At 43.8% G+C, this 27,976-nt stretch overlaps 2 protein-coding genes across 2 annotated transcripts; one reads left to right on the forward strand and one right to left on the reverse strand.

The window, feature by feature from the left end:
• Positions 1-247: 247 nt before the first annotated feature.
• On the reverse strand, positions 248-11,454 carry SEC22C (SEC22 homolog C, vesicle trafficking protein; the record flags this gene model as incomplete). The annotated part of the gene is made up of 6 exons (XM_079713551.1): positions 248-780; positions 2,971-3,036; positions 4,271-4,389; positions 6,589-6,764; positions 9,042-9,209; positions 11,273-11,454. The coding sequence occupies 6 exons, from the start codon at positions 11,452-11,454 to the stop codon at positions 580-582; spliced, it is 912 nt and encodes a 303-aa protein (XP_079569677.1). The 3' UTR covers positions 248-579.
• A 10,281-nt stretch (positions 11,455-21,735) lies between these two features.
• On the forward strand, positions 21,736-24,561 carry SS18L2 (SS18 like 2). The gene is made up of 3 exons (XM_079713395.1): positions 21,736-21,875; positions 22,113-22,189; positions 24,040-24,561. The coding sequence occupies exons 1-3, from the start codon at positions 21,807-21,809 to the stop codon at positions 24,125-24,127; spliced, it is 234 nt and encodes a 77-aa protein (XP_079569521.1). The 5' UTR covers positions 21,736-21,806; the 3' UTR covers positions 24,128-24,561.
• Positions 24,562-27,976: the final 3,415 nt, after the last annotated feature.

Below are 27,976 nucleotides of genomic sequence, written 5' to 3' on the forward strand. Positions count from 1 at the left end.
TCTAATATATATTTAAATATTCTAAAGGTATCATATCAGACCTAAGTTATCAAAAAATGTAAACAAAATTTATCCATCTTATAGTTATAAACCACTTTTTAAAGTTTTTGATTCACCCTCTACTGGCCCTCAAAAAAAAAAAACTAACCAAGTCACATTTAGACTGAAAAGCTGATACAGATTTTTAAGTGGTTCCTCAGAGACAACTGCCAATTACTTTAAACTACTGTTATTGAATCTAGTGGTTTATTGCATCACTCAATTTAAAAGACCAAAATAATTCCATTTTGGTCTTCCAATAGTGCTCTTTCTGAATAAGCCCCCAGATTCTGCTGTCCGAAGTAATCGTGCTGAACTGGAGATTCTGCAGTAACCCTCAGCACAAAACTGGAACTGGATGTCAAGCAATCTCATGCTTTCGACTGCACCTATGAGAAATCTCAGCTCTCGGGATCAATCCGCTTTGGTTGAAAGGAACTTCAAGGGTGGAAACTTAAGGTGAAGTCGAGAAGCAAAAAGGGGAACACCGATGACCTTCACAAGAAAATCAAAGGATCCGTTCATCCCATGATGTCATCCTCACACTCCACAGTCAGATTGCTTCTCCTGAAGCTGCCTTGTCAGTATCTGATATGAAGACAGGAGAGCCACTCCTATGTGGAAGAGGATTTGCCAGAGGTTCCTCAGCCCATGCAGGTACATGTTGCCCAGGCAAATAAAGAGCAGCATCAGCACCACCTTCATCGTCCTGGCTGGACTGTAGAACAGGTACAAATAACACTGAAATGACACCGGAAGAGGAAGTCCCATCAGAGATAATGAAATGGCCAAGGTCAGATGCAAGATTCACTTATCGTACCTGCCACGCAGTGTCACCTCATACACATTAGCTTATTAAACTGAATCCGTTACAGTGGAGCTTGGACTCACTGGATCAGCTGCTGTTAATCACTGGATGGAAGTGGGGATTTGGAACAGATAAGAAAAGTGAAAAAGACATCACAGGAGGAACTAGAACATAGCACTCTTGAAAGAATTCAAGAAAGACAGACAGAAATGCCCAGGCTGTGCTGTAGAGAAAGAAGACATGCAGGTCAGGGGTAGACAGCCAGGCCAGAACACCCTAACAAGATCGACAGGCCTCCAAATGAATTTTCCTTAAGGGGGGTCATAACAGGTGAGAAAGCTGCTGAGAGAAGCTGTGCTTTTACTATTTAAGCTTTTCCTGAGTTACAACTGCATAGGGGGCCACTGTTCCCTAGACAGCCTCCTTGTTATGTCTTCAAAAGCATCTCTGAGGACTTCCCTGGCGGTCCAGTGGTTAAGACTCCATGCTTCCACTGCAGGGTGCACAGGTTTGATCCCTGGCCAGGGAACTAAGATCCCACATGCCGAGTGGCACAGCCTAAAAAAAAAAAAAGCATATCTAACTCAGGGAAAGGTCTTATAGCAGGGAGAGTGACTGATATTTCCTGTAGGGCTATCACACAGAAAGAAGCCATTCTTGTTCTGCAAAAGGTGGAAATCATTTTTTGGTTCAATGTTGGGTGTTTTTTTTGTGTTTTTTAAAAAAAAGACACATTCTCAAAACACAAACAATCTGACAAAAGCTCAGGGGGGGAAGGAGAGAGTTCCCCATCAAAAGAATTATCCAAGTAAGACTGCAGTTGAGGGGATGAAGGTGGAACTGTAAGATACCTGCAGCCCTGAAATGCAGGCTCCAGGAAACTTCTCCTGGCAACACCCAAGGTCTTAGAGACTTGTTTTCTAAAAAAATGAGTGCATTTTCAATCTTGGGATGAAATTTTCTTTTTGCACAATCAGGTAATTCTTAAAAACAGGTCATCTAGGATGTATGCAGGAGAGAGAGGAAGTGCCCTGAGAACAGAACTTTTCATTTAAAAAAAAAAGAAGAAGAAGAAGCTTAAACATGCAGAAAAGGTACTAAAATCCTAGTCCAGGTGGAGGATGAGGAAAGAGAGTCAGGTTTTTACTAGAATTAACTCTGCCTATAGGGGATTCAAAAGCTCCTTTTTACCCCACTCCTTAAGTACACAGCTTATTTGAAAATAACTAATAATCAAAGGGCTCTAGTTAGTGTCATAATTTTTGTTTCATTTCCTAAGGACAGATTTGACTCAGATGGTATTACCATTAAAAACAACAAAATTTTTAACCTAGTCCTGTGTTTGAAAAGAAACACATATACAGGGGCTTCCCTGGTGGCTCAGTGGTTGAGAATCTGCCTGCCGATGCAGGGGACACGGGTTCAAGCCCTAGTCTGGAAAGATCCCACATGCCGTGGAGCAACTAGGCCCGTGAGCCACAACTACTGAGCCTGCGCGTCTGGAGCCTGTGCTCCGCAACAAGAGAGGCCACGATAGTGAGAGGCCCGCGCGCCACGATGAAGAGTGGCCCCCGCTCGCCGCAACTGGAGAAAGCCCTCGCACAGAAGCGAAGACACAACACAGCCAAAAATAAATAAATAAATAAATAAATAAATAATAATTTAAAATGAATATCTGCTTATAAAAAAAAAAAAGAAACACACATACATAGGTGTCACTTCTGCAGAAGGACATTTCTGTACTTGGACACCCCGACAATAAGCACGAGGCAGGACCCTGCCTCATACTGGTCAGGCCCAACCCAATCCCCACTGCAGTCTCACCCCTCGTTTCTTGGGAGCCCAGTTCAAATTCCTGGTTTCTGTCCTGCACTGTCAAAGGCCCTGAGGTCTAGGGCAAGTGGCTTTCTCTTTCTGAGCCCAAAGGTCTTTTCTCTGTAAAATGAGAGGACTGGGCAGGATGGGTGGAGGGTCCTCCCACTAAGGGCTGGTACTATATCCATGATTTGAACCAAGGCCTTGGTGGAACAAAAGCAGGATCTAGAAACTTGTTGATGATTCCAACAGAACAAAATAAGGCCATGGGTTTAACCCACTCACTAAAACATCAACGTTTCACCCACCTGGAAAATGCAGGCTACAAAAGGAATAAGAAAAGCCAGAATATTTCCAATTTCTTCATGTGCAACCTAAGACAAATGTGAGGAACACAAGGAAAGGAATATTTAGAGGACATGAAACACTATGACGTGAAGTGCTTTACTCCGCATTGGGTCTGGTATGGCTGACAGTACAAAATCCCTGGCTGCATGAGAAATAAGCCCCCATTCACGCATCACACCAGCGGGTGACATGAAATCCTTCTGAATCGCCTGGACACACTAAGCGCCCTCCAGTCCCCATGCATGTGTACTGAGCCCTCAACCTGGAATGCTCCCACCCCCAGCCCTGCCACCTCTCAAAATCCAACTCATCTGTAAGTGCTAAGCTTTCCCCAACTCCTCCCACCCCCCGGTACTGCCACCTCCTTAGTGATGCTGTCGCACTCTGCTATGTGCCCCAACTCAGGGACTATGTCTTGACCAACGAACACCTGTTCTAGTGCATACAGACACTTGATGAGCATCTGCTTATGAGTCGTCATAAACAATAAGAGTGGGAACCACACCACACATTGGCCAAAGACGGGGTGTGGAAACAGCCAGCCACCACTCATGGCCCAGGCCTGCTGCTGTTCCCCAAACACTTCAGTCCCCATAAGCCACCTGAGATTCAGTCTAAGCTGCGCTTCAGACTTTAGCCACCATGTGCCTCGGTGCGAGCATTACGGCTCTGTTTTTAATAGTAACATCTATCTGTTCATGTTCATAGTGGTTCCATACTTTTTCTTAAAGTGTTGGAAATACTTCAAAATTTAAAAATAATATTTAAAAAGCACTGAAGTAGAAACGTGCTTTGAGATGAGCAGGCTGGCGAATCAACTTCGCAGTGACACTGTTCTTTTGCCAAAGACACCAGGAAGCTGGTATCTGAATGATATAAATCAGACTATGAGGGCACTCTCCCCAGGGGAAAAAAGGGCCTGAACGTTAAAACCTAAGCATTAAACTTCTGCCCTGGATGAACAATCCAGCCCCCACAGTGACTCCTGGAGTCCCCAGAGCCATGGGGTGGCCTGATGTCCCTGAAGCAAGTTTTCCATTTCTCACCAATAACCCAGGAGGGCCCTTTGGCATCTTAGGAAAACAGATACAAAAGAGCAAGTTTCATATTTGTTCAACTTAAGACAAAGAATAAAACGAGAAGTAAAAATTTTACTTCAATTTTTAATATGTAGTACGTAATAACCTTATAAATAATATATATCCCCATCCGTTTCTGCCATCATGTGTCTTCTGATTTAAAATGTATAGAAAATGTTACCTGTAAAGAATGTTCTGCGAGGTGAATTCCACGAATGAGGTTCAGAGCAGCGCACATGATGTTGAGAATAAGAGAGAGGATGCCCAGGGCTGTCACAGGTTCCATTCGGAAATTAGGAGCTTCACAATGAAAAACGACAAGTGTCTAGTGAAAATAATTTCCACATGAAGGAAAAATAAAGATATTAACTAGACCTCTGCTAATGAAAAGGTTTATTATGTTAAACACACAACTGCAAACGTATTAATTTAAAAAGCAGCTGTAGTTAGAGGGGGAAAAGGCAAGAAATGAAGGACAGAATGGATTTGGGAATCCAAGGTGAATTTCTTCCAGAAAGAGGCCACTTCTCTGAGCAAGCACAGATTTTTCAAGTGCTTCATTTCCTTTCTATTTAAAACAGTGGTTCTCAACCAGAGATGATATGGCCCCTCAATCAGTGTCTAGAGATGTTTTGGGTTGTCCCCACTGGGGACGGGTTGCTACTGGCATCTATCATGGGTGGAGGCCATGAATGTTTCTAGACATCCTACAATGCACAAGACAGCCCTCACAACAAAGAATTTCCAGTACAAAATGTCAATAGGGCTAAGTCTGAGAAATCCTGATTTAAAGCAGTTTATGGCTTTAGCTGTAAATTGGTTGTCAAATCCTGAAGCATTTCTATTACACAGCTCAACCCTCAGCTTGTAAAATGTTCCATTCTTTTTCTGACGAGGACAACATTCAGTGTCATGTGTGCTTCTGGAACAATTCACAGCAAATGCACTTTTTTAAATTCCAAAATTATTGGGAAGAGGAGGGAAACATTGATTATTTCAGCTACAAGCTGTTTCTGGAACTCTAATTAGGACAAATGATCATTCTCTCTTTAAAGATAACTGCTGAAACGGATTCTGGTTCACTCAATTAAATAGTGTCCCACCCATTCCCTTGCTATGCTCCTTTTAAATCATCCTTTCTTGTCCTTACATTTCCCATACAGGCATACACACACACACAAATATCTAGCCACAACCCAACTGATGCCTATTGTTAGTGTGTTAGAGTTTCCACTGAGCAATTCAAAGTTTCTGTTAGAACAGAGCATGCTACCTGTAAAGGTTCTAGCCTTGGAACAATAGGGTGAGTCAAAGCAGAGTAAAACATCCTAGAAAGATAGGCAAGTTGACACTTTCTGGGTCTTCTCCTCTTGTCTAAGTGTTTATAAAACAAAACATACATCACAAAGTTACCCTGTCTACAGATACGGCAAAGGAAAAGCTTGGGGTCTGATTACCCAGTCTTCCTTGCACAAAAGTTAAGTTCAATCCCAATATAAATTACAACAACTTATTGAATGGCATAAGAGCCAATCCAGGAATTTACTGGTTGAAACAGATCAAATCGAAACACAAAGTTAAGCCAAAAATGTGAACATTTTAAATACACCACTTTCAAAATTCAAGCAATGAGTTTAGTATAAAACTGTTAAAACAAAGTAATTAGACCGTTATAATGTAGATGGTTCTGTCTTCCAGGGAAGGATTCAGCTTTTACACCGTTACAGAATCCTTGGAATGTAAATATTCACTTTAATTAAAGGTTGGTTTAATTGTGTGTAACTGTAAACAAGGAATGCAAAAAAGCATGCTTTGCTATGTGCTAGGCATTGAGTGGCTACTGGTGTTAATGCCAGACTAAGTCACGGATGCCAGGGCACTGTGAGCATGTTCATTAACACCTCATTCCTCAGATAAGGACTTGGAAATCCAAAGGGATAGAGGGATGTTCCCGGGTCCCACAGAGAAGCAGAGAGTGAGAGGTCTAGAAGCCCTGGCTCTGGCCCCTGCCCACTCTCATCCCCATAGCCCTCCACTCCCTCCATCAAGGAGCAGGGGTTTCTCAGTGGAGATCCCCAATGTTTCACTAAATGATGAGATAAGGACTCACTGTCAAAGGAAAAAAGGAGAGAGAGAGAGAGAGAGAGAGAATGTACAAATCTGTACAGTTCAATAAGTGACTTCCAGCAAAAGAGAGTGAAAATCTCCTTTACACCATTTAAATGTGCAGATTTCACCCTGGTTAAGAAAACAACCTGCCAAGTCACTCTTCTCCTGAATTTCGTCAAAAGAGTTGCCTCTCTTCAGATCGACTCACTGGTCACAACAGTTGAGTTTTTTATAACAGCCACCTGGAACAAGATCAGCCCATGTTTTTCCCCAGGTATTTTATACACTGCCCCCCACCCAAACACCTTCCTACTAAAACAGTCACTGTGCATTTGAAATACACAATCTCACCTCATCTTTATCAACGTCAGAGAGCAGCAGGCCACTTACCAGGCTCCAAGTGCATCTGTGGGTGACCGTTCATCACCCCGTTAGCCACATCTGTGTCCTCCAGAGTGAGAACCACTGGAGGCTGGAACTTGAGATCCTCCTGAATTTTTTCTAAGCTGCTCTCCATCTGGGTGGAACTTACATAGTTAAAATGCCACTTCACTTTCTGAATGACGCTGTCTGTGAAGAGAGCAACCCAAGCTGAGTGTCTTCATTACAATGGATGTTATAAGACAATACGTACACAATGAAGTTTACGTTTCTAAGCAAGCTAATAAGTCAGCCAGACTCTGAAGACTGTCAACTACACATGAAGGTCAAATGATTAGTACATATCAGGACTGGTCTCATCAATCTCTTCAAAGCAGAATAATTAAAACGTGACAGTCTGTCCATCAGAACCTCAGTGGCAAGGGAGTCAGGGGACAGAGGCTTGAGTCTTAGCTCAGCCACGACTCATAGTACAATCCTGGGCCATTCACAGAATATTTCTAAGATAGAAAAATGGGGACAGTCATCTTTGACCTGATTATCCCAAGAAAAGGTGTGTGAAAAAAATTACAAATCAGGGCTTCCCTGGTGGCCCAGTGGTTGAGAATCTGCCTGCCAACACAGGGGACACGGGTTCGAGCCCTGGTCTGGGAGGATCCCACATGCCGCAGAGCAACTAGGCCCGTGAGTCACAACTACTGAGCCTGCGCTCTGGAGCCCGTGCGCCACAACTACTGAGCCTGCGCGTCTGGAGCCTGTGCTCCACAACAAGAGAGGCCGCTGACAGTGAGAGGCCCGCGCACTGTGATGAAGAGTGGCCCCCGCTCACCGCAACTAGAGGAAGCCTTCGTGCAGAAACGAAGACCCAACACAGCCAAAAATAAATAAATAAATAAATAAATAAATATACAAATAATTTAAAAAAAAAATTACAAATCATTGTATGTTTTGCAAACTAGGATTATATATCTGAAAGGTACTGGTTTTAATTCTTTTATTTATATTAGTATTAACCATTACCAAGTTTTAATAAGTATTTGAAGTGAAGTTTCATACATATTGGCAAAGCAAAATCATGTATAATTCTAATATCCCCATACTTTTACTTATATTCTACTCGCACTCAATAATGAATAAACGTGATGCTGGGAAGGGTCTCCTGTGAGACCAAGCCCACCGCTTTGGAAGGAAGGCGCATGCAGAGATGGGGGGAGAGAAGAACACAGGTCTACCAGCTGCCAATCAAATAACAGCCAAGGGATGCTGCAGCTGTGGTCCGACTGGGGACAGCGTGCCCTTCAGAAGAAGAAGTGGGGCTGAGAGCGGCAGTTGGACCAATCCTCACAGGGAGACTCAGGCAGGACTCATGGTCTATGTCACAGGGCTACCAGGCTGGGGCCCGAGTATCAGGGAGCTCCCCAGCACCTTTGGGTGACACCAAAAGGGGGTGCTGGCCCCATCACTGATGGGCCAGCCAGAGACCACATGAGGGGATGTGAGCAGTAGCTGCCAGAAGCATAAGTGGCAACACTTCCAGGTGCCAGCCCTGCACCTGACCCTGAGTACCAAATGCTGCCAGCCCCTCATTCAAGAGCATCACAGGGACCATGGCGATTTACATTGAGACCAGAGAGTGTCCCCCAACTCCCACCTCTACTCCTCCTCTCCAGGATCTCAAAATGACTTGAATCACGGCTGACAGACACTGATAGCATACGCTATAACTACCCTGCTGTGTTCCAAAGCCCTGAGCCTCCACACCGCCTCTCTGGCAGGGCCTAGAAAAGGAGTATCCTCTTGCAGAGCTGTGCTCCTCAAACCTCTGCATGGAGGACCAGTTTTTTCTTATTTCCAAATGGTTGCAGACAGATACTTTGATAAAATACAACTGAAAATATCACAGGAGTGCCAAATTACTGTAAGAATTTCTAAACTCTTATTCTCACTCTCTGTACGTCCCTCATGCTGGAAGAATGGGTACCACCCTTGAGCAGTGCTGCTCTAGAGCAGGGGTTGGCAGTGTTCTCAGAGTGCCAGAGAGTCAATGTTTTAGGCTTATGGGCCCTAGATGGTCCATCACAACGGCTCACCTCTGCCAGGGAAGGGCAAAAGCAGCCACAGACAACCCATTAGTAACAGAATAAGCACGGCTATGTTCCACTTTATTTACAAAAAAACAGACCCTTGGCCCACAGTTTGCTGACGCCTACTCCAGAATAAGATACAGGTTTTGCCATTCTTCCACCCTGCCCCAGGCTCTGGAGAGATGAAAAGCCAGAGTGTTGAACCTCCAAGCTTGCAGGCCCCTTCCACTGCTGTGAAATCTCATTGTATAAGGCTGTTCTCCAGTGACATGTTACAGCACCTCCAGTGGTTTTCCCTGACGGTCAAAGCCAAATCCAAACTGGAAATTCTACACATACAATGCCGCAAGAGAGAACAATCAATACGAAGAGGGTTACGAACCAAATTCGAGAAAGGCGTATGGCCTCGAGGCTAGGCCAATGCAGGTGGTGTCATAGGAAGCTGTGAATTCCCACCAAAGGGTCTCCAGGAAGCAGAAGGCCATGGCTGCTGGACACTGGCGGGAGCAGATAGCCATGCAGGCTACATCCCTCGAAGAAGAGAAGCTGGAACAAAAGAGTGTCATCTGCGTTACCAGGGAACAGACCCATGTATTCACATCCTGCACCCAGACGCCATGTTGCCTCAACTGTGGATCTGCTGGGCCTTGAATAGTCCTGGAGCTGTCTGTTGCATCTCTTCAGCTAGACCTGCCGGGGACCGTGCCTTTCTTATACTTCCTCTAAAATGTATAGTGGCATTTGCCACTGACAATGTGTGATCACTCTAACTTATTTATTATTAACTAAGCTATGGGACCGCTCACCTGTAAGGAACAAAAGCCTTGGTTTCCTCTGTGAAAATAATGGTGAATATTTAAGTCAAAATACAAATGAGTAGAACATTTTACATTCTACTTTTCAAAAAATGACTGAAGTACCCAGAACTTCATTTGAAGTGATAGGTTTTTCTGTTTGTTTGTTTGTTTGAACAGAGAAAAGGTTTCCTATTTGAGGTACAGCACGAAGTTCGCATAGACTGTTAGATAATCACAGCATAATGAGGAAGGGACCACCAAGGAAGGTGGTTTCAGGCACCCAGAGAAAGGAGCTGTAGATGTGGGCAGATGCAGCTCAGCTTTTGCTCCTGAGCACCCAGAGCCCATACCACAGGGTGACAGCTTCATATGCCTACCATCTGGATCCCTCTTCAGGCCACGACCCTTCTCACCTGACAATACCACCAAGCCTGGAATTAGGCCTGGACTTTTCCTTTTGTTTTCCTAATTCTGAGACTGAATTCCTCTGAAAGGATGCCACCTTATCAGGTCAATCAAAAATTTACTATTAGGGGCTTCCCTGGTGGCACAATGGTTGAAAGTCCGCCTGCCGATGCAGGGGACACGGGTTCGTGCCCCGGTCCGGGAAGATCCCACATGCTGCGGTGCGGCTGGGCCCGTGAGCCATGGCCGCTGAGCCTGCGCGTCCGGAGCCTGTGCTCCACAACGGAAGAGGCCACAACAGTGAGAGGCCGGCGTACCGCAAAAAAAAAAAAAATTTTTACTATTCAAGGGGAACAAAAAGAACTTGGTAAATGAAGACCTAAATTCTGGAAAACAATGATGTAAAATCTATAACAAGCCATTTTGAGATTTTGAAACCTGCCTTGCCCCATCCCTCCGTAGAATGGCTTTTTACTCTAACCCCTAGTATAAGAAATGACATAACACATGACACATGAGGAGCAGACTTTGGTGCCTGGTTGCCTCCATTCAAATCCTGGCTCTACCATTTACTACCAGTCTAACCTTAGGGAAGCTGTTTAACCTTAGTTTCCTCCTCTGTAAAACAGGTATAATACCATTATCTACCTCATAAGCCCATACAGCACTTAGAGTAGTGCCTGGCCCATGGAAAACAATCATATTAGCTCTTATTTCCATGATTATTGTAACCACTTGATTCCTACTTCCACTGGAGCATTTGCCCCACTGTGTAATATTCAGTTATATATTTATCTTGTCCCTTTAGTAGACCTGGAGTTCCTTGAGAAGAGGGACCTACTTATGCTCATTTTTACTCCCCTGCTCCTGTCATATAAACATTTTTCACTTTAAAATGTTTAAGAAGTGAAAAAATTCAAAAAGCAAAAACTGAAGGCAAGAACTCTAAGTCAAGTCTTTTTTCTGATTTTCTTGGCTTCCTCACTCTCGCCCTTTTCCTTTCCTGACATTTTAATCTAGCATCTCCTTTCGACTCACCTTTTTTCCACCCTGCACCTAATGCAGAAAAAACTACCAAACTAAAGGCATGAAGACTGGGTGACCAGGGCCTGCCGATGCTCACGGCCGCTCTGCCAGCTGATTCATTTTGCCGTATGGTAGAAACTAACAGAACATTGTAAAGCAACTATACTCCAATAAAAACTAATTACAAAAAAAAAAAAAAGGAAAGAAAGAAAGGTGAGAGTTGGGGCAACAGTGCTTGAGTCCCTTTGATTCTATTGTAAATACACACAACCTTGGACTGCTGTCTGATGTGAGACCCGCTTTTAACACACAGTGTGATCAGCATAATGTCACCTCTGCACGCGGTTAAGATGTTCTTGAACAGTGAACATGCTTGCTTACTGGATACTGAAGTCAAGTCCTTCTGCAGAACCTCGACCTGGATACTGGGCCAGTCGCAAGGCTAAAGTCTTGAGCCGTCTCCTGCATTCCAGAAAATCTTGGCTGTGGTAGAAGTCAGTGGAGGCCGAGAGGGGCAGTCCATCCCTCACCCTAACCACACAGGCAAAAAGGATCATGGACATGGTCCACAAGAGAAGTCATGAGGACACCTGAGGAAGGAAGGTCACCTTGTTACTGAGGGCCGGGTGATGAGCCAGGGACACCACCGCCCTTGAAATGTTCACTCTGGGTTATTTCACCCTCACCCCCACCACAAATGTACATGTGGCTTTTATTTTTATTTCCCTGCCCTCTACTGCTATGTCACTCCCAATTGTCCTCCCTCCATTAGCCTCCCTGTCTCTTCTTCACTTGTAATCCTCCTTTTCCTTCTCTCTAATGAATCTCTCCATTTGCAGAATTAAACCAACTGGGATGAGGGAACAGAAACCAGAACGGCTCAGGAGCAACAGCAGTGACAGTGGGAAGCAGGACAAAGGTAGCAAGATGGTCCCAAAGGGCCAGGAAGAGCCTGACACTGATGCAGCAGGGTTGGGGTCCAGGGACCTGGGCATTTCAGGTCATCCAGCGAGGTAGGTGCTGAGCAGTTTACTTGCCATATCCTCACCTGAAGTGGAGGGCTTCTGAGCATCTAACCTAAAGCTGGCAGCAAGGAAAGCAGAAGGCAAAAATAAAACAGAGAGGATAGTATGTCCTACTGAATTTCTGCACATTTGACACACAGCCAGTCTTCAAAATGATGAGAGTTCCTACAGATGGCTAAAGGAAGTCACTTAGCAAATAAGATACTAAAGTTTTAGCCATGATATGTGACCACCATTAAGCAACAAAAGGAGACAGATTCTGAGGCCTCATGGCACCTGTGGCAAATTAGAACAAGGTGCTTCTCGGGGTAGAAACAGCCCTGGACCAGTTCTGCTGGCAGAGCCTAGCTGGGTGTCAGCCCCCATCTACTAACTCTGCAGGTGCTCGTACAGGGCATAAACTGCACCTCTGCATGTGGCAGCCCTGCAACCAGGGATTAGTGAGGAGGCTATTACAGCTTTGATGCATCTTTCTATGGATCTACACATCCTGTTTCACAGATCCTGTTGTCAGATCCTCTACCTGGATAGCATATTAACAGGTATGGGCACTGGTGGACTTTTCTCCCAAAGAACACTAGGGATGTAACTTGGCATCTCAATTACCACGAGCTGTAGGAAACAGGAGCCCCAGGATGTACACTACTCTCTTCACCTTTGTGCCTCTGTGCATTCTTCGCCTGTATCTACACTCCTCTGATCTCCCCCACATTCAAATCCACACCAAGCACTGTCTCCAATACAAAATTAAAAATAAAATACCATTTAAAATCCAAAAAATGATCTCAATAAAGCTATACTTTATAGCTTTTCCATCTGTAATGGATGAATGGATAATTATTCCCATTTTATACATGAAGAAACTGCAGTGGTATAAAAATAAGAGACGGCAAAAAGAAAAATTAGTCTACCGGGCAACAGACCATACTCAGCCCATTTGTCCCATCTCCCCACACTTTCCATTAAAGGGTAAAAATGTGAAAAGTCTCAGGAGATAGAAAAGGAAGATATAAAACTATTCCTATCTGCAGATGGCATAATTGTCTACATGGAAAATGCCAAAGAGCCTACTAAAAAAGAACTCCTAAAATGAATGAGCTCAACAAGGTTGCAGAATATAAGACCGACATACAAAATCAATTCTTTTCCTACGTACCAGCAATAAACACATAGAAACCAAAATTAAAAATAAAATACCACTGACAATCATCCAAAAAATGATCTCAATAAAGCTATACTTTCTTTAATGCAATACTTAGGTGTTAATCTAACAAAACATGTATAGAACTTGTATGCTGAAAACTACAAAACGTTGCTGAAAGAAATCAAAGAAGTCCTAAATAAATAAGGAAATATATCATGTTATTAATTGGGAGACACAACATAGTAAAGATATCAATTCTCCCCCCAAAGTGATATACAGGTTCAATATAATTCCTGTAAAAATATCAGCAAGATAGCTTGTAGATACAGATAAGATTATTCTAAAATTTATATGGAAGGGCAAACAAGCTAAAATAGCTAAAACAATTCTGAAATAGAATAAAGTGGACTGTACCTCACTATCCTATTTCACAATTTACTGTATAGCTACAGTAATCAAGATTGTGCAGTACTGGCAGGGGGACAGACACACAGATCAATGAAACAGAATACAGAACCCAGAAACAGACCTACACAAGAACAGCCGAATAATTTTTGACAATGGTGCAAAAGCAATTAAATAGAGGAAGGATAGTCTTTTCAACAAATGGTGGCGGAGCAATGAATATCTATAGGAAGGAAGGGAGGGAGGGAGGGTGGGAGGAAGGAAGGAAAGAAAAAAAAGAGAATCTTGACCTAATCTCACACCTCTCATTATTTTGATGATAATCAAAATATATCATAAATTTAAATGTAAAAAGTAAAACTATAAAAGTGGAAGAAAACATAGGAGAAAATCTTCAGGACTTAGGGGAAGAGTTCTTATGTACGACACCAAAAGCTTAATCCATAAAAGAAAAACAGTAAATTGGATTTAATCAAAATTAAAAACTTTTGCACTGCAAAAGTCCATGTGAAGAGGATGAAAAGAAAAGCTAGAGACCGGGAAAAAAATATTTTTAAACCACATACCTAATAAAGGACTCTAGATATCCAGAATTTTTAAAGAACTCTCAAAACTCAACAGTTATAAAACAAATAATTCAGTTAGAAAATGGACAAAGTACATGAACAGACATTTCACCAGAGGATATAGAAATGGCAAATAAGAACGTGAAAAGATGTTTAGCATCACTAGCTATTAAGGGAAATGCAACTTAAGATCACAATGAGATAATACTACATACTTATTGGCGCAGGTAATTTAAAGTGACAATATCAAATGCTGGCAAGCATGCACAGCATTTGATGTGCATAATGTGTGAGAACTGGATCTCTCACACATTACTGGTAGGACTGTAAAATGGTACAGTCACTCTGGAAAATAGTTTATTTTAAAACTAAGCTTGCAATTATCATACAGTCTATCAATCATACTCTGTACTCTCTCTGCAATTTCCTGTCAGTATAATTACTTTAAAGTAAAAACAGAAAAAAAAAGTATTACCTTAAGGTTTTTATATCACTTAAAGTATGCTCATACTTGCTTTTTACATTTAAATGTAATTTAATTACATTTAAATGTCATTTTAAAATATCTCTACAATAATCTTTTATGCTAATTAACTGTAATTCTGATGATTTATGCATGAATGTTGAAGGGCATGTTTTATAGGGAGCAGCTCCATTCCTACATGACATTTCTAAACTGGTAGGTACTATAATCTCTGAATTCATTAAAATAAAAGCCACTTGCAGATAACCAGTATTCAGTTTAAAACAGGAAAGCAGTGGCATGAATCTGGAAAATCACGTCACAGTTACAGAAAAAATATTATCAATTACACAAGGACAAAGGCAGCCTAAGAGTGCTCACCCCGACATACAAATCTGTCTTACTAGCTCCTTCTACAGGCCAGCAGACCCTGTAACCTGGCACTACGTCTGGCACATATTAGGAAGCCCTCAATAAAAACTTTTAAACAAATAAAACTTGTAAAAAAAAATTAAGTTTTAAAACTAATAAAAATTTTTCCACGATAAATCTCTACTTGGAGAGGAAAAAAGAGGTTTACATAAATGAAATTTTTAAAAATAGAAACTGAAATAGTAATCAAATATAGCACTCTAGTTACTATTAGGTTTTATCAAAATTATATTTTAGTCTGCCTCTGCCATTTCCTAAATCCTTTTCTCAGCATCTATTTATAAACTGCTCATGTCAGAGATTATCCATATTTTACCGACAAAAGACTGTGCTTAGCTGGAGGGCCCCCTTGTTCCAACTGGTTTCTTTTCATCCCTGTATCCTTAACCCTCTCTCAAACCCCTGCCACATACACTTCTCCTCCCTCCAAAAGAGAGACAGAAAGAAAGGGGAAGAGACAAACAGCATTAAATGACCAGGCCTTGCAAAATAGTAATTTAAACAAGCAAAACAAGTTTCACTTGACACACAAATATTCAAACACAAGGGTTCACCATAAGGCATTACCCACTCCTCAAATCCAAAATACAGAAGACAGGGGCTTCCCTAGTGGTGCAGTAGTTAAGAATCCACCTGCCAATGCAGGGGACACGTGTTCGAACCCTGGTCCGGGAAGATCCCACATGTCACGGAGCAACTAAGCCCGTGAGCCACAACTACTGAGCCTGCGCTCTAGAGCCCGTGAGCCACAACTACCGAGCCCGTGAGCCACAACTACCGAGCCTGTGTGCCTAGAGCCCGTGCTCCGCAACAAGAGAAGCCACCGCAATGAGAAGCCCGCGCACCGCAACGAAGAGTAGCCCCCTCTCGCCGCAACTAGAGAAAGCCCGCGCGCGCAGCAATGAAAACCCAACGCAGCCAAAAATAAAATAAATTTAAAATAAATTAAAAAAAAAATGTAGAAGGCAAGATAGAGTTATATCACCCTTACTGAATTCACCTTCAGCCACAGGACTTGAGAACTGGTTACTTCATTTGTAGTTCATGAAAGTGCCTTGGTTCCGCATTGCTTGGGGATGGGGTAGGGAGAGGGTAGAGGTCAAGTCTGTCACTTGTTAGGAGCTAAGAAGAGTAGAGGGCTGAATTTGATAGCAACTAATATTATATGCCAGGCACTGTGCTAGGAACTTTTACACTGATAATGTTATTTAATGCTCATAACCATCTATGGGGTAGGCATAATCTACACTGGACAGAAGGGAAAACTAGCTCCAAGGCTCAAGTGGTAGAGCCACTGTTCCATCCAAAACTTCCTTACTCAAAATACTGGAAAGCCTATGATCTTTCCACTACACTCTGCTTCTCTAAATCCAATCTTTGGGACTACAGCTACTCTATTTCCCGAAAACAATTCCTTCCCCTGGAGCACTGATACTCAGAACTAATCAGAGACCTGTTAATAAAAGCAGCCAAGGCCTAGGATTACACTAGTTACAACTGCTCCTTACTCATTGCATTACTTTGGATAAGTTGGTTTTCCTCTCTGAGCACTGGTCATCTTTGCATGCGGTGGATCTCTGAGGCTCCTTCTAAGAATAAAAAGCTTTGGGGCCCCAAGATGTCCTCTGTGTTGTAAACACAAACTCTTAGAGCTATAACAACATTGTCTAAAATGTATTTTCCAGAACAAACTGTTATGTCAATTTAATTCTGTTTAGCAATATTAAAGCACTTTCAATTATTTACATTTTTATTTTACTAAAATTATCTCTATCAGAATTAATTCCCTTCTTTGTAAAATTTAATGAAGATTCACCCTATCCACCGTCTGAGCTTTATTACTTTTCTGACCGTGTCACAAATTTCACCAGTTACTTTTAACCACTGGGAGTATTCTTTTGTGGCTTTGATGTCTACAAACCTAATTAAGCACCGGGGTGCTTAATCCTTCTGGCTCTGGAAGTCTAGATGTAATACTGTAACGGACACAAATATACAGTACCTCTGAACATCTGATATTCAGAAAAGCTGGTCTAGTGCACCCAGTATTTGGTAAACCAAGTCTTATTGGCACGCGAAGGGAAGTTTGCTATTAAAACACTACCTGAGTTTCGTGGATAATTAAGGAAACAATCATCCCCTCTATCATTTGGACACACCCCGTCTCCTCCCACTGGGAGCAGCGCTCTACCCGCGTCGGCGGCTGAGGGTTCCTGGCAGGCGCGCACCTCGGATCGTCCTGGAGTCAGGAGAGCAGCCGGCGGCAGAAAAGGGGGGGGGGGGGGGCAGAAGACTTCGGGACGCCAGACGAAGCCCTGGAGAGCTAAGCCGGGCCTGATGGCTGGGCGGGCCCGGGGGGGAGGGACGGCCCTCCACCTCCAGGCCCGCCCTGCGCCACACCCGACGCCGCCAGCTCTTGACTAACGGACCGCAGCGCCCGCCTCCGCCCGCCAGCCCTCACCTCGCCCCGACGGCGGCCTCCGGGAGTCAGCGCCCTCCCGCTGCGCCACCCTCCGCCTTCTCTGCAACCTTAGCCCACCCGGCGAACCTGGCCCCGGTCACCGGCGGCCCAGGCGCAGGTAGGCGGCGGTGCGCATGCGCGAGTCTTGAAACACCACCCCACGCCCTCATTCGCTGCTGCTGAGCAGCACCCACACCCGAACCGACCAATCCTGGTGCGCCCACACTGCCTGGTCCCGGCGGAGTCTTGAATGAAGCGGTTCTTAAAGGACTGCGACCCAAATGTAGATGGGGCGTGCCTCCCAACTTTCCTCACATCTGTCGGCTCTCACCCGCGTGGATTTGAGTTCCAAGCCTGTAATTCCCACGTCCGGAGGTGAGAGAAGTTTTGCAGTTTAAGCTCAGTTCCTGCCGCGGTAGCGAACGGACTGACGTGTGGAGGCAGGGAAGTTCCGCGTGACGCCGCGACACGCCCGGGGCGTGGGTTCAGTTGTCTGCTTGGCGGGAGGCCCGAGATAGGCAAACCAAAGGGCACAGCCACCTGCCAGCCTGGATGAGATGCCAAAGTCCGACCCCCAGGAACACACCCCAGTCTGGGGGCGGACGTACTCACAGACGGATGACCGGCTGAAGGGAGATTGGGAAGGAGTGTTCATCCATTTATTCATTCAACAATTTTTGAGCACCTGCTGCGAACCAGACACTATGCCGGGCACTGTGGACACAGCGAGTAACTCCTGACAGTAAAAACTATGCTAGCAGAGCAGAGTGAGAGCACCCATCCCACAATACACAGCACGTGTTTAAATACAAACCGAGCTATGTGCTCTTCCGAGAGGAGGACGGGTTTTGAAAGAATTTACAGGAGCTTCTGATCTGGACTTGGGGGTTCAAGGAGGCTTCCCTGAGAACGTGACACTAGATGAGTAGTAGCTAACTAGGCAAAGGGAAGAAGAGTGTTTCAGACAGAGAGATGTATTAAGAACTCTGTGCGGACTGCAGCAGGGCTCCTTGAAGGATGAAAACCAACACTGGATGGGGGTGTGGGGAGGGGAGGTGGATGGGGAGTTATTTAATAGGCACAGAATTTCAGTTGGGAAAGATGAAAAAGTTCTGGAAATTGATGATGGTGATGGTTGCACAACAATGTAATGTACTAAATGTCACAGAACTGTACATTTACAAATGGTTAAAGTGGTAAGTTTTGTGTTATGTATATTTTCCCACCAAAAAAAAAGGAAAGAAAAAGAAGTAACTCAGAGTTTATTTTTATTTTTTTAACTTTTTGTCATTTAAATTTTATTTTAGTTATTTTTTTATACAGCAGGTTCTTATTAGTCATCAATTTTATACACATCAGTGTATACATGTCAATCCCAATCGCCCAATTCATCACACCACCACCCCTCCCCTCCCCCACTGCTTTCCCCACCTGGTGTCCATACGTTTGTTCTCTACATCTGTGTCTCTATTTCTGCCCTACAAACCGGTTCATCTGTACCGTTTTTCTAGGTTCCACATATATGCGTTAATATACGATATTTGTTTTTCTCTTTCTGACTTACTTCACTCTGTATGACAGTCTCTAGATCCATCCACGTCTCTACAAATGACCCAATTTTGTTCCTTTTTATGGCTGAGTAATATTCCATTGTATATATGTACCACATCTTCTTTACCCATCCGTCTGTCGATGGGCATTTAGGTTGCTTCCATGACCTGGCTATTGTAAATAGTGCTGCAATGAACATTGGGGTGCATGGGTCTTTTTGAATTATGGTTTTCTCAGGGTATATGCCCAGTAGTGGGATTGCTGGGTCATATGGTAATTCTATTTTTAGTTTTTTAAGGAACCTCCATACTGTTCTCTGTAGTGTCTGTATCAATGTACATTCCCACCAACAGTGCAAGAGGGTTCCCTTTTCTCCACACCCTCTCCAGCATTTGTTGTTTGTAGATTTTCTGATGATGCCCATTCTAACTGGTGTGAGGTGATACCTCATTGTAATTTTGATTTGCATTTCTCTAATAATTGGTGATGTTGAGCAGCTTTTCATGTGCTTCTTGGCCATCTGTGTGTCTCCTTTGGAGAAATGTCTATTTCGGTCTTCTGCCCATTTTTGGATTGGGTTGTTTGTTTTTTAATATTGAGCTGCATGAGCTGTTTATATATTTTGGAAATTAATCCTTTGTCCGTTGATTCGTTGGCAAATATTTTCTCCCATTCTGAGGGTTGTCTTTTCGTTCTGTTTGTAGTTTCTTTTGCTTTTCAAAAGCTTTGAAGTTTCATTAGGTCCCATTTGTTTATTTTTGTTTTTATTTCTATTACTCTAGGAGGTGGATCAAAAAAGATCTTGCTGTGATTTATGTCAAAGAGTGTTCTTCCTATGTTTTCCTCTAAGAGTTTTATAGTGTCTGGTCTTACATTTAGGTCTCTAATCCATTTTGAGTTTACTTTTGTGTATGGTGTCAGGGAGTGTTCTAATTTCATTCTTCTACGTGTGGCTGTCCAGTTTTCCCAGCACCACTTATTGAAGAGGCTGTCTTTTCTCCATTGTATATCTTTGCCTCCTTTGTCATAGATTAGTTGACCATAGGTGTGTGGGTTTATCTCTGGGCTTTCTATCCTGTTCCATTGATCTGTATTTCTGTTTTTGTGCCAGTACCATATTGTCTGGATTACTGTAGCTTTGTAATATAGTCTGAAGTCAGGGAGTCTGATTCCTCCAGCTCTGCTTTTTTCCTCAAGACTGCTTTGGCTGAAACTCAGAGTTTAGAGAGTAAAGGAGTAGAGTGAGAGCCACTAGAGAGAAAAGAAGAGGTAAGACCATATAGGCTCTTGGACATGGTAGAGTTTGGGACAGGGGAAAACTGATTGTATTTGCATTTTGTAAAAATCACTTTGGCTGCTGATATTAAGATCAAAGTGGAGAAGGCTCATGGAAACTGTGGTAGGACCAGCTGGGATGCCAGTGCAGTTGACTGGGCAAGAGAGGATGAAGCTGGAGCTTAGGCAGGAACGGTGGCAAAAAGGAAGAAAACTGGGCAGGCTGCAGAGAAATATAGGAGCAAGATCAACAGGACTTGGTGATGAACTGGATGTGAAAGGGTGACAAAGTAGCTTCAAGGATGATGCCAGTTTCCACAAGTGATTTTTCTCAAAGTTTACATCACCAGCCCAGTCCTTGGCCCTGAGTTCCAGCCAAACAGCCAGCCACAAACTTCAACATCTCCATTAGACATCACCTCAAACTGTACACATCCACAGCTAATTTATCACTCACACTTAGCCCTCTGTTAAATGGGATGAAACCTCCTCCGAGGGATGAATAAGGGAATTGTGGAAGGAGAGCCCAGCAAAGCAGATGAGCCTGCTCTGGGAAATGAAGCTCTAGAAGGCAGAATTGCCCGGATACCCTTTTTGAGGATTAAGTCTTCCAAGATCTGCCTCCTAAATTAAGTGGCTGCTTCTCACTCTCTGCTACAGAGAAAACCAACCTTGCTCCCATGTTCATCATGGATGGACTGGACAAAAGAGAAGACAACCAATTCAGAGTTTTAGTGGTTGCCAGCAGTAACAGTGTGGCCCAAGAGATTGGCCCAGCTTCCTCCCTTTATCTTGCAGCAAACCACCTCCGCAGTATGGTGCATAGGCTGTGCAGGGCAGTGGTTGAGATCAAAAATTCTAAAGCCAGACTGCTTCTGTTCAGATACTGACTTTGCCCTTAGTAGCTATGAGATCTTGGGCAAGTAACTTAACCTCTGTTTTCTCATCTGTAAATTGGGGAAAATTATAGTGCTTTTTAGGGTTGTAAATCTGAGTTTTAAAAAAAGAAAAAAGAAGGGCCCAAAGGAAAAAGAGGCCTATAGGCGAGTTTCTCCCTCAGCAAAGGGTAAAGCTGACACTGGTGTTTTCCTTGGCCCTGCAGGGTTTGGCTTGGCAGGAGGCAATTCCCAGGGTTCAGGCTCCAGACGCAGGCCTGGAGGCACCAGAGTGGTACTGAAAGAGGTGTGGATTTGGAGCCAGATATCCATGTTCCAGCCTCAATTACTGTGTGACCCTGGGGAAGGTGCTGCCGCAGACAAGCAGGGCCCAAAGCCTAAAAGGCGAGGAGCTGACGCCGGACCCCGCCCCTGAGGCTAGCTTGCGCAAACGCAAAAGATTCACAAACAGCACCGAAGCCCCAGGGGCGGAGTCGGAGGAGGTCGCTGAGAATCGCTCTTGCGCGCCCAATCACAAATGACGTTCCGCCTGTTCCCCGCCCCCTAGGTGGGGGGACCCAATCAACGTCGAGAGCGTATGCCCACTTAGCTTGGGTCCTTGCTGCGGCTGTAGGGCGTCTAGGGCTGCTGGTCAGCTCTGGTCTAGACGCGCGGGGGTCTGCAAGCGTGAGGCCGCCTTCCAACCTGGCTTCCCGGGATGTCGGTGGCCTTCGTGCCGGACTGGCTGAGAGGCAAGGCGGAAGTCAATCAGGAAACGATCCAGCGGGTGAGCGCTAATGCGGGCAGAGCGATCTTAGCAGAGATCCCGAAGTGCTACGGGTGCTGGAAGCTTCTGGGAGTGAGCAACTGAGACTGGTGTGCGTAGGGTGACTTGCCGTCAGATGGGAATGAAGTCAGCAGAGGCGCTGGGGCTGGAAATCCCGGCATTGGGGCGGGGGCGGGGAAGGAGGCAGTTGTCCCCGCCCTCCTGATGTCGTGCTGCCCTGACCCTTTCATCTTTCAGCTCCTGGAGGAGAATGATCAGTTGATCCGCTGTATTGTGGAATATCAGAACAAAGGCCGGGCGAATGAATGCGTCCAGTAAGTCCCCTCCCCATTACCCTGACTAATGAGTTTGGCGGGGAAGCCAGTATAGGAATACAGCAGCTGACCTGAACTAGGAGTCTTGAGTGATTGATCGCAGATGAGGCTCAGAGAGGTTACCTGCCCAAGACCATACGGACAGTGCACTGTGAAGCTTGGAGTCAGACGTGGCTCCCTCTTCAAAACTTGAATTGTGCTCATTACAAAGACTGCTTCACGTGAAGCCATGTCAGCCGATGACAACAGGGGTGGGGAGGAAAGCACTCGGAAAACTAGTGTCCGGAGATGATGAGAGCAGTGGCTGCTTTCTGGTCGTGGAACCCTGGCTCATACTTTTCTTGTAACACATGCAAAGACCAATAAAAGATTTCCAGGTTAAGACAGAGGTAAACTTGGCACAGTAATTTAATGTGCTCTCTAGCTATATGCCAAAATGAGGGAAAACAGCCTCTTTTCTAAATGTCATTCCAGGAATTATGCCCCATTTATTACAGAAACAAAAAATTTTATTTCATTGTTACCAAAGCCATGCTTTTCCCACCCCCTAAAAAAGTAACCTGCAATCCATCTTTGGGTAAGTCTTTACACTGGACACTGGCATTTGGTAATTTGCTTTTGTACAGTTTATAGTAAACGCTCTCATTTTTCTATACGGCAAATAGTTGCAAAACACTCCATTTGATGCAGTGATTCTCAAACTATGGGGTAAGAAAGTTATCAAAACCTCCTAATGTACCTTTTCACACTGCACTGTTCACGCTTCCTGCCCCCTAGCCTGATTTGTCTTCCTAGGTGGAGAGCTCTACCCCCTGACTGAGAATCGCTATTATAGTAAGTGTGCATTGATCATGGAAGTGTCTTGTCCCTTCTTTAAGTTTGTTCAAGATTTTTTTGGGGGGGGGCCCTTGTGGCATGAGGGATCTCAGTTCCCGACCAGGGATCAAAACCGTGCCCCCTGCATCGGAAGCATCAAGTCCTAACCACTGGACCGCCAGGGAATTCCCTGTTCAAGATATTTTATAAGTAATACTGAGACCAGGCACTGTTTCAGCCACTGGGGAATCAGTACCAAAACAGAGACCAGCTCTGCTTTCATGGAACTTACCTTCTAGACTGTAGAATCATATAATTAGGCACATACTAATAAGCACTTCGAACAAGAATAAAGCAGGGTAAGTGGGGGGAAGAGCGCTACTTTATACCAGGTATCTTTGATGTGACATTTGAGTAGACGCCTTAGGTGGGGGAGCAGCTATGCAGATACGTGAATCAGAGAGAGTATCAGGTGGAAAAGCCCCCAGGCTAGAGCGTGCTGGATATCTTCAAGTCATAGCAAGGAGGCCACTCTGGCCAGAACTCGGTGAGTAAAGGGAAAGTGGTAGGAGATGAGATCAGAGAGGGTAACTAGAGGCCCTGATCATATAGGGCCTTATAGGCCATGAGAGCTTAGCTTTACTCATAATGAGATGGGAGGCTTTGGAGGGTTTTGAACAGAGGTATGACATGGTCTTGACCTAAATTGTACAGTGATCACTCAGGCTGCTATGTGGATAATTAGAGTAGGGGTGCAGAGGTAGAGCAGGGAGACAGGTTAGGAGACTGCTGCAGTAGTCCAAGCAAGAAGTGATAGTGGCTTGGCCTAGAGAGGTAGCTATGGAAGTGAGAAGTGAGAACAGATAAGATTCTGGATATATTTTCCTTCAATATGTTAAAGTAAGAAGGTTGACAACACTGAGTGATCCAGTCAGTGGATGAGCCATTCACTAGGGCGGATAAATTCTTTTCCAGTTTGTTGTTCATGTTCAATAAAAGCAAATGTCTAATTTTTACCTGTTTCTTACCCATAGGTACCAGCATGTGTTACACAGAAATCTCATTTATTTGGCCACCATCGCAGACGCCAACCCAACCAGTGCTTCAAAAACAATGGAATAATCTTCCAGTTGGCTGTTGTGAGGAGTAATCAAATGTAATCTATTTCCTAGGAAATGGAGGCAGGATCCTTACCAACTCACCTGCTTAGAAGGTGAATGGAACCTCTGTGGCTCTTTTCAAAATGTGAAAATGCAAGGAAAGCTACTAAATTAACCATATTCTCAGAGAGAATATTTATTTTAATAAGCGGATTCGCTCAATTAAGTTGACTCCAGGTGTCCTCCTTCCTGAAATAAGTGTGTTTGGACATCAGGGGCATCTTCGAGTCTACCTTTTCAGTTTCAACCGGAAGAGGAAACTGAGCAGGTATTGGGCGAGACTCCCGACTGAGACCCTGCCAATGGACGTGTAACTGTGTGTTCCCTCCTACCAGTTTGTGGTTGTGCACCTCGACTGCTCTTTTCAGGTTGCTTTGAAATAAAGCTTGCCTTTCCACAAAAGACTGATATTGAGGTGTAGATGTTTTCATGTAATAAGTCTTCCATTTGGTTTTTGAGAAAAAGTGTAAAGACTTAAACATATATGTAACAACACCATTATCATTGCTAACACAATTAATAGTAATTCTTCATTATTATCTAACATCATCTACTAATAGAAGATGGGATGGGGAGGAATAATATCTTTTTCTTTCTATCCTTTTAAGGTTCTTGGCTAGGCCTCTATAACAAAAGATTAATAAAAGCATACAAATTTATTTAATATAAGTTTTATATGACATGGGAGCCTTCATAAGGAAATGAAGACCCAAAGGAGCAGTTAAACCTGAGCGTTTTTATAGTAAGTTTGATGAAAAGTAGAAAGTCATGGGAAAATGTGATAGGACATAAGGGTATGAGCTAGGTGTAGTAAACTGGAGGGAACTTAGTAAGGCCTTTTTGTTCAAAATCTGTGTCCCTCTGGATGTAGGGAGGACACTTCTAATATGAGGGTCTCATGACCTGTTTCATGGGAGAAGGTCTGAGAGTCCTTCCAGCATCTGCCATTTCTCAAATTCCTTCAGCGTGAAATATTCAATATGCCAAGGTGCCATATTTTGGAGTAGCATGCCCTGAATTCCACAATGTTCAATTTTCTTTTGTTCCCACAAAATGTGTTTTTGTTGATGTGTCTGAATCAGGATCCAAACAAGATTTACACCCTGCATTTTGTTGATGTCCCTTAAGTCTCTAAAAATACTTAACAGTTCCCTTTTCTTTTCTTTGCCATTTGTTGGAAAAACTAGGTCATTTGCGCTAAAATTTTTCACATTTCTGTTGTATCCCTGTGGTGTCATTATATCTGTCCCACTAATCGCCCACTTTTCCTATAAACTGGTAGAGGCTCATTCAGACTCAGGTTTAATATTTTTGGCAAGAATACATCATAGGAAGTGCTTGCTTTCGCATCACATCAGGAAATAACCTAATCTGATTTATTATCAAGTTCCTGATAGCCTTTCACTTAAATGATGATCTACCCAGCTTTGATCTGTTACTTCCTCAGGGATTACATAATGGTGATTTTCTATTTTATTGTTCTTTTTGCCTCTATTAGCTTTGTTCTATAAAGAACTTTCCCTCTTTGAGACTTATCTGTTAAATGAGGCAAAGAGATTCTTGCGAACCCAAAATTAAAACCTTTTGTTGGAGTCAAGGGTTGCAACCCAGGGAGGCTGTAACATGTAAACAGTGAAGAGAGACCTCATTTTGAGTCCCAGATCTAACACAACCTCTGAAAGCTCTGTTTCCTCAGCTCTAAAATGGGAATAATGAAAGTAGTATCCGCCTCCTGACGTTGTGAGATGGAGATAATGCAGTTGAGAGCTGGGCACATGGTAAACATCCAAGTGTGTTAGCTTTGTGTGTTAGCTGAAGGCTCTGGCCCTTTCTAGGCCTTCTCAAGTCTGGAAGGGAGCCTGCTCCCCCACCCATTCTGCCATCTGTAGGGTTCTAACCCATCAGTGGTCTCCTCCCTCCTCTACTATTCATGTGGTTTGTGCTCATACTCCATGCCAAGTAGGCTGCTCATGGGCCTAATCTGATCAGCAGATATGGTGGGTGCTGTGCAATATATTTAGTTTTGAATTAGTTGCTAATATTTAAAAAAACAAGAGGATTTCCTATAAAAGCCTGGCTTTCTAGCAATGCTGGGTTACAGATCCATGTGGCAACCATCAGCTGGAGTGGGATGGCAGCTGCCCCCCTTTATTAGACAGTTTGAACACTTAAAAATCTGTTAAGAGGGTGGATCTCGGGACTTACCTGGCCGTCTAGTGGTTAAGACTATGCACGTCCACTGCACGGGGTGTGGGTTCGATCCCTGGTTGGGAACTAAGATCCCACATGCTGCATGACATGGCCAAAAAATTTTAGAAAAAGAGGGTGGATCTCATGTTGTGTTCTTACCACAATAAAGTAAAACAAAAACAAAGTAGAGAGTGGCTACCAGATCCTGGGTAGAGGGGAGAATGAGGAGTTATTGTTTAATTGGTACCAAGTTTTAGTTGTTTTTTTTTTTAATTTTTATTTATTTTTGGCTGCTTCGGGTCTTCGTTGCTGCACGCGGGCTTTCTCTAGTTGTGGCGAGCGGGGCCTACTCTTCGTTGCGGTGTGCCAGCTTCTCATTGAGGTGGCTTCTCTTGTTGCAGAGCACGGACCCTAGGTGCTCAAGCTCCAGCAATTTTGGCACACGGGCTTCAGGAGTTGTGGCATGCAGGCTCAGTAGTTGTGGCTCGCAGGCTCTAGAGTGCAGGCTCAGTAGGTGTGGTGCACGGGCTTAGCTGCTCCGCGGCATGTGGGATCTTCCCGGACCAGGGATCGAACCTGTGTCCCCTGTATTGGCAGGCGGATTCTTAACCACCATGCCACCAGGGAAGTCCCCAAAGTTTTAGTTTTACAAGATGAAAATTGTCTTATGGATAGATGGTGGTGATGGTTGCACAACAATGTGAATGTAGTTAACAGCCTCTGAACTGTAAGCTTAAAAACAGTTAAAATATTTTATGTATATTTTACAATTTTAAGAAAATAATGGAAAAGTACAACCCAACAGTGTGGCCCCAGCCTAAAGATATATCAGTGTAACAAATAGAGTCCAGAAATAGAATCGCACATATGTGGTCACAAAGCCAAGGTAATTCAATGGATAAAAGTCTTTTCAACAAATGGTGGTGGAACTACTGTATAGACCTACGGGGGAAAGAAATGAACCTCAACTTCTACCTGGCCCCACATCCACAAATTCTAATAGATCATAGACTTACACCTATGGTGTAAGATTGGGCTACAAAACTTCTAAAAGAAAACATAGGAGAAAATCTTCTCGAGCTTGGGGTAGGCAGAGATTTCCTACACAAAGAAGCACAAACCATAAAAGAAAAAATTGATCAAGTGGTTTAATCAAAAATTAAAAACTGCTTTGCACAAGCCACTTTCAAAACAAAAGACAAGACGCAGATTGGGAGAAAATATTCGCACTTACATAAACCTAACAAGAGAGTTGTATTCAGAACATACATGTATCTAACAACATGTTAGTATACAGAACCCTTGCATTCTATAAGACGAAGAACGCGATTAAAATAAGGGCAAAGGTCTTGAACTGAGACGTCACAAAAGAGGGAGAGTGGTCTTGAACACAACTATACCAGTGACGCTGGCCCCAAAGCGGGGACGAACGCACAGTTCAGCCTATAGGCCTTTGAAGTGAGACAAATGGTCTAACGGGATAGTGCCATAACTACTCCTTGAGAAAAAGAAAACCAAAGCTCTGTCGCTCTACTAAACCTCAACAACCTCATTCTCCCAACTGTTTCGCAGATTCGGAAACAAGGAAGCTCGCGGTATCTGCAAATACGTAGACACGGCC

The sequence above is a fragment of the Hyperoodon ampullatus genome, assembly GCF_949752795.1.
Source record: "Hyperoodon ampullatus genome assembly, chromosome: 10".
Classification (NCBI taxonomy): Eukaryota; Metazoa; Chordata; class Mammalia; order Artiodactyla; family Ziphiidae; genus Hyperoodon; species Hyperoodon ampullatus.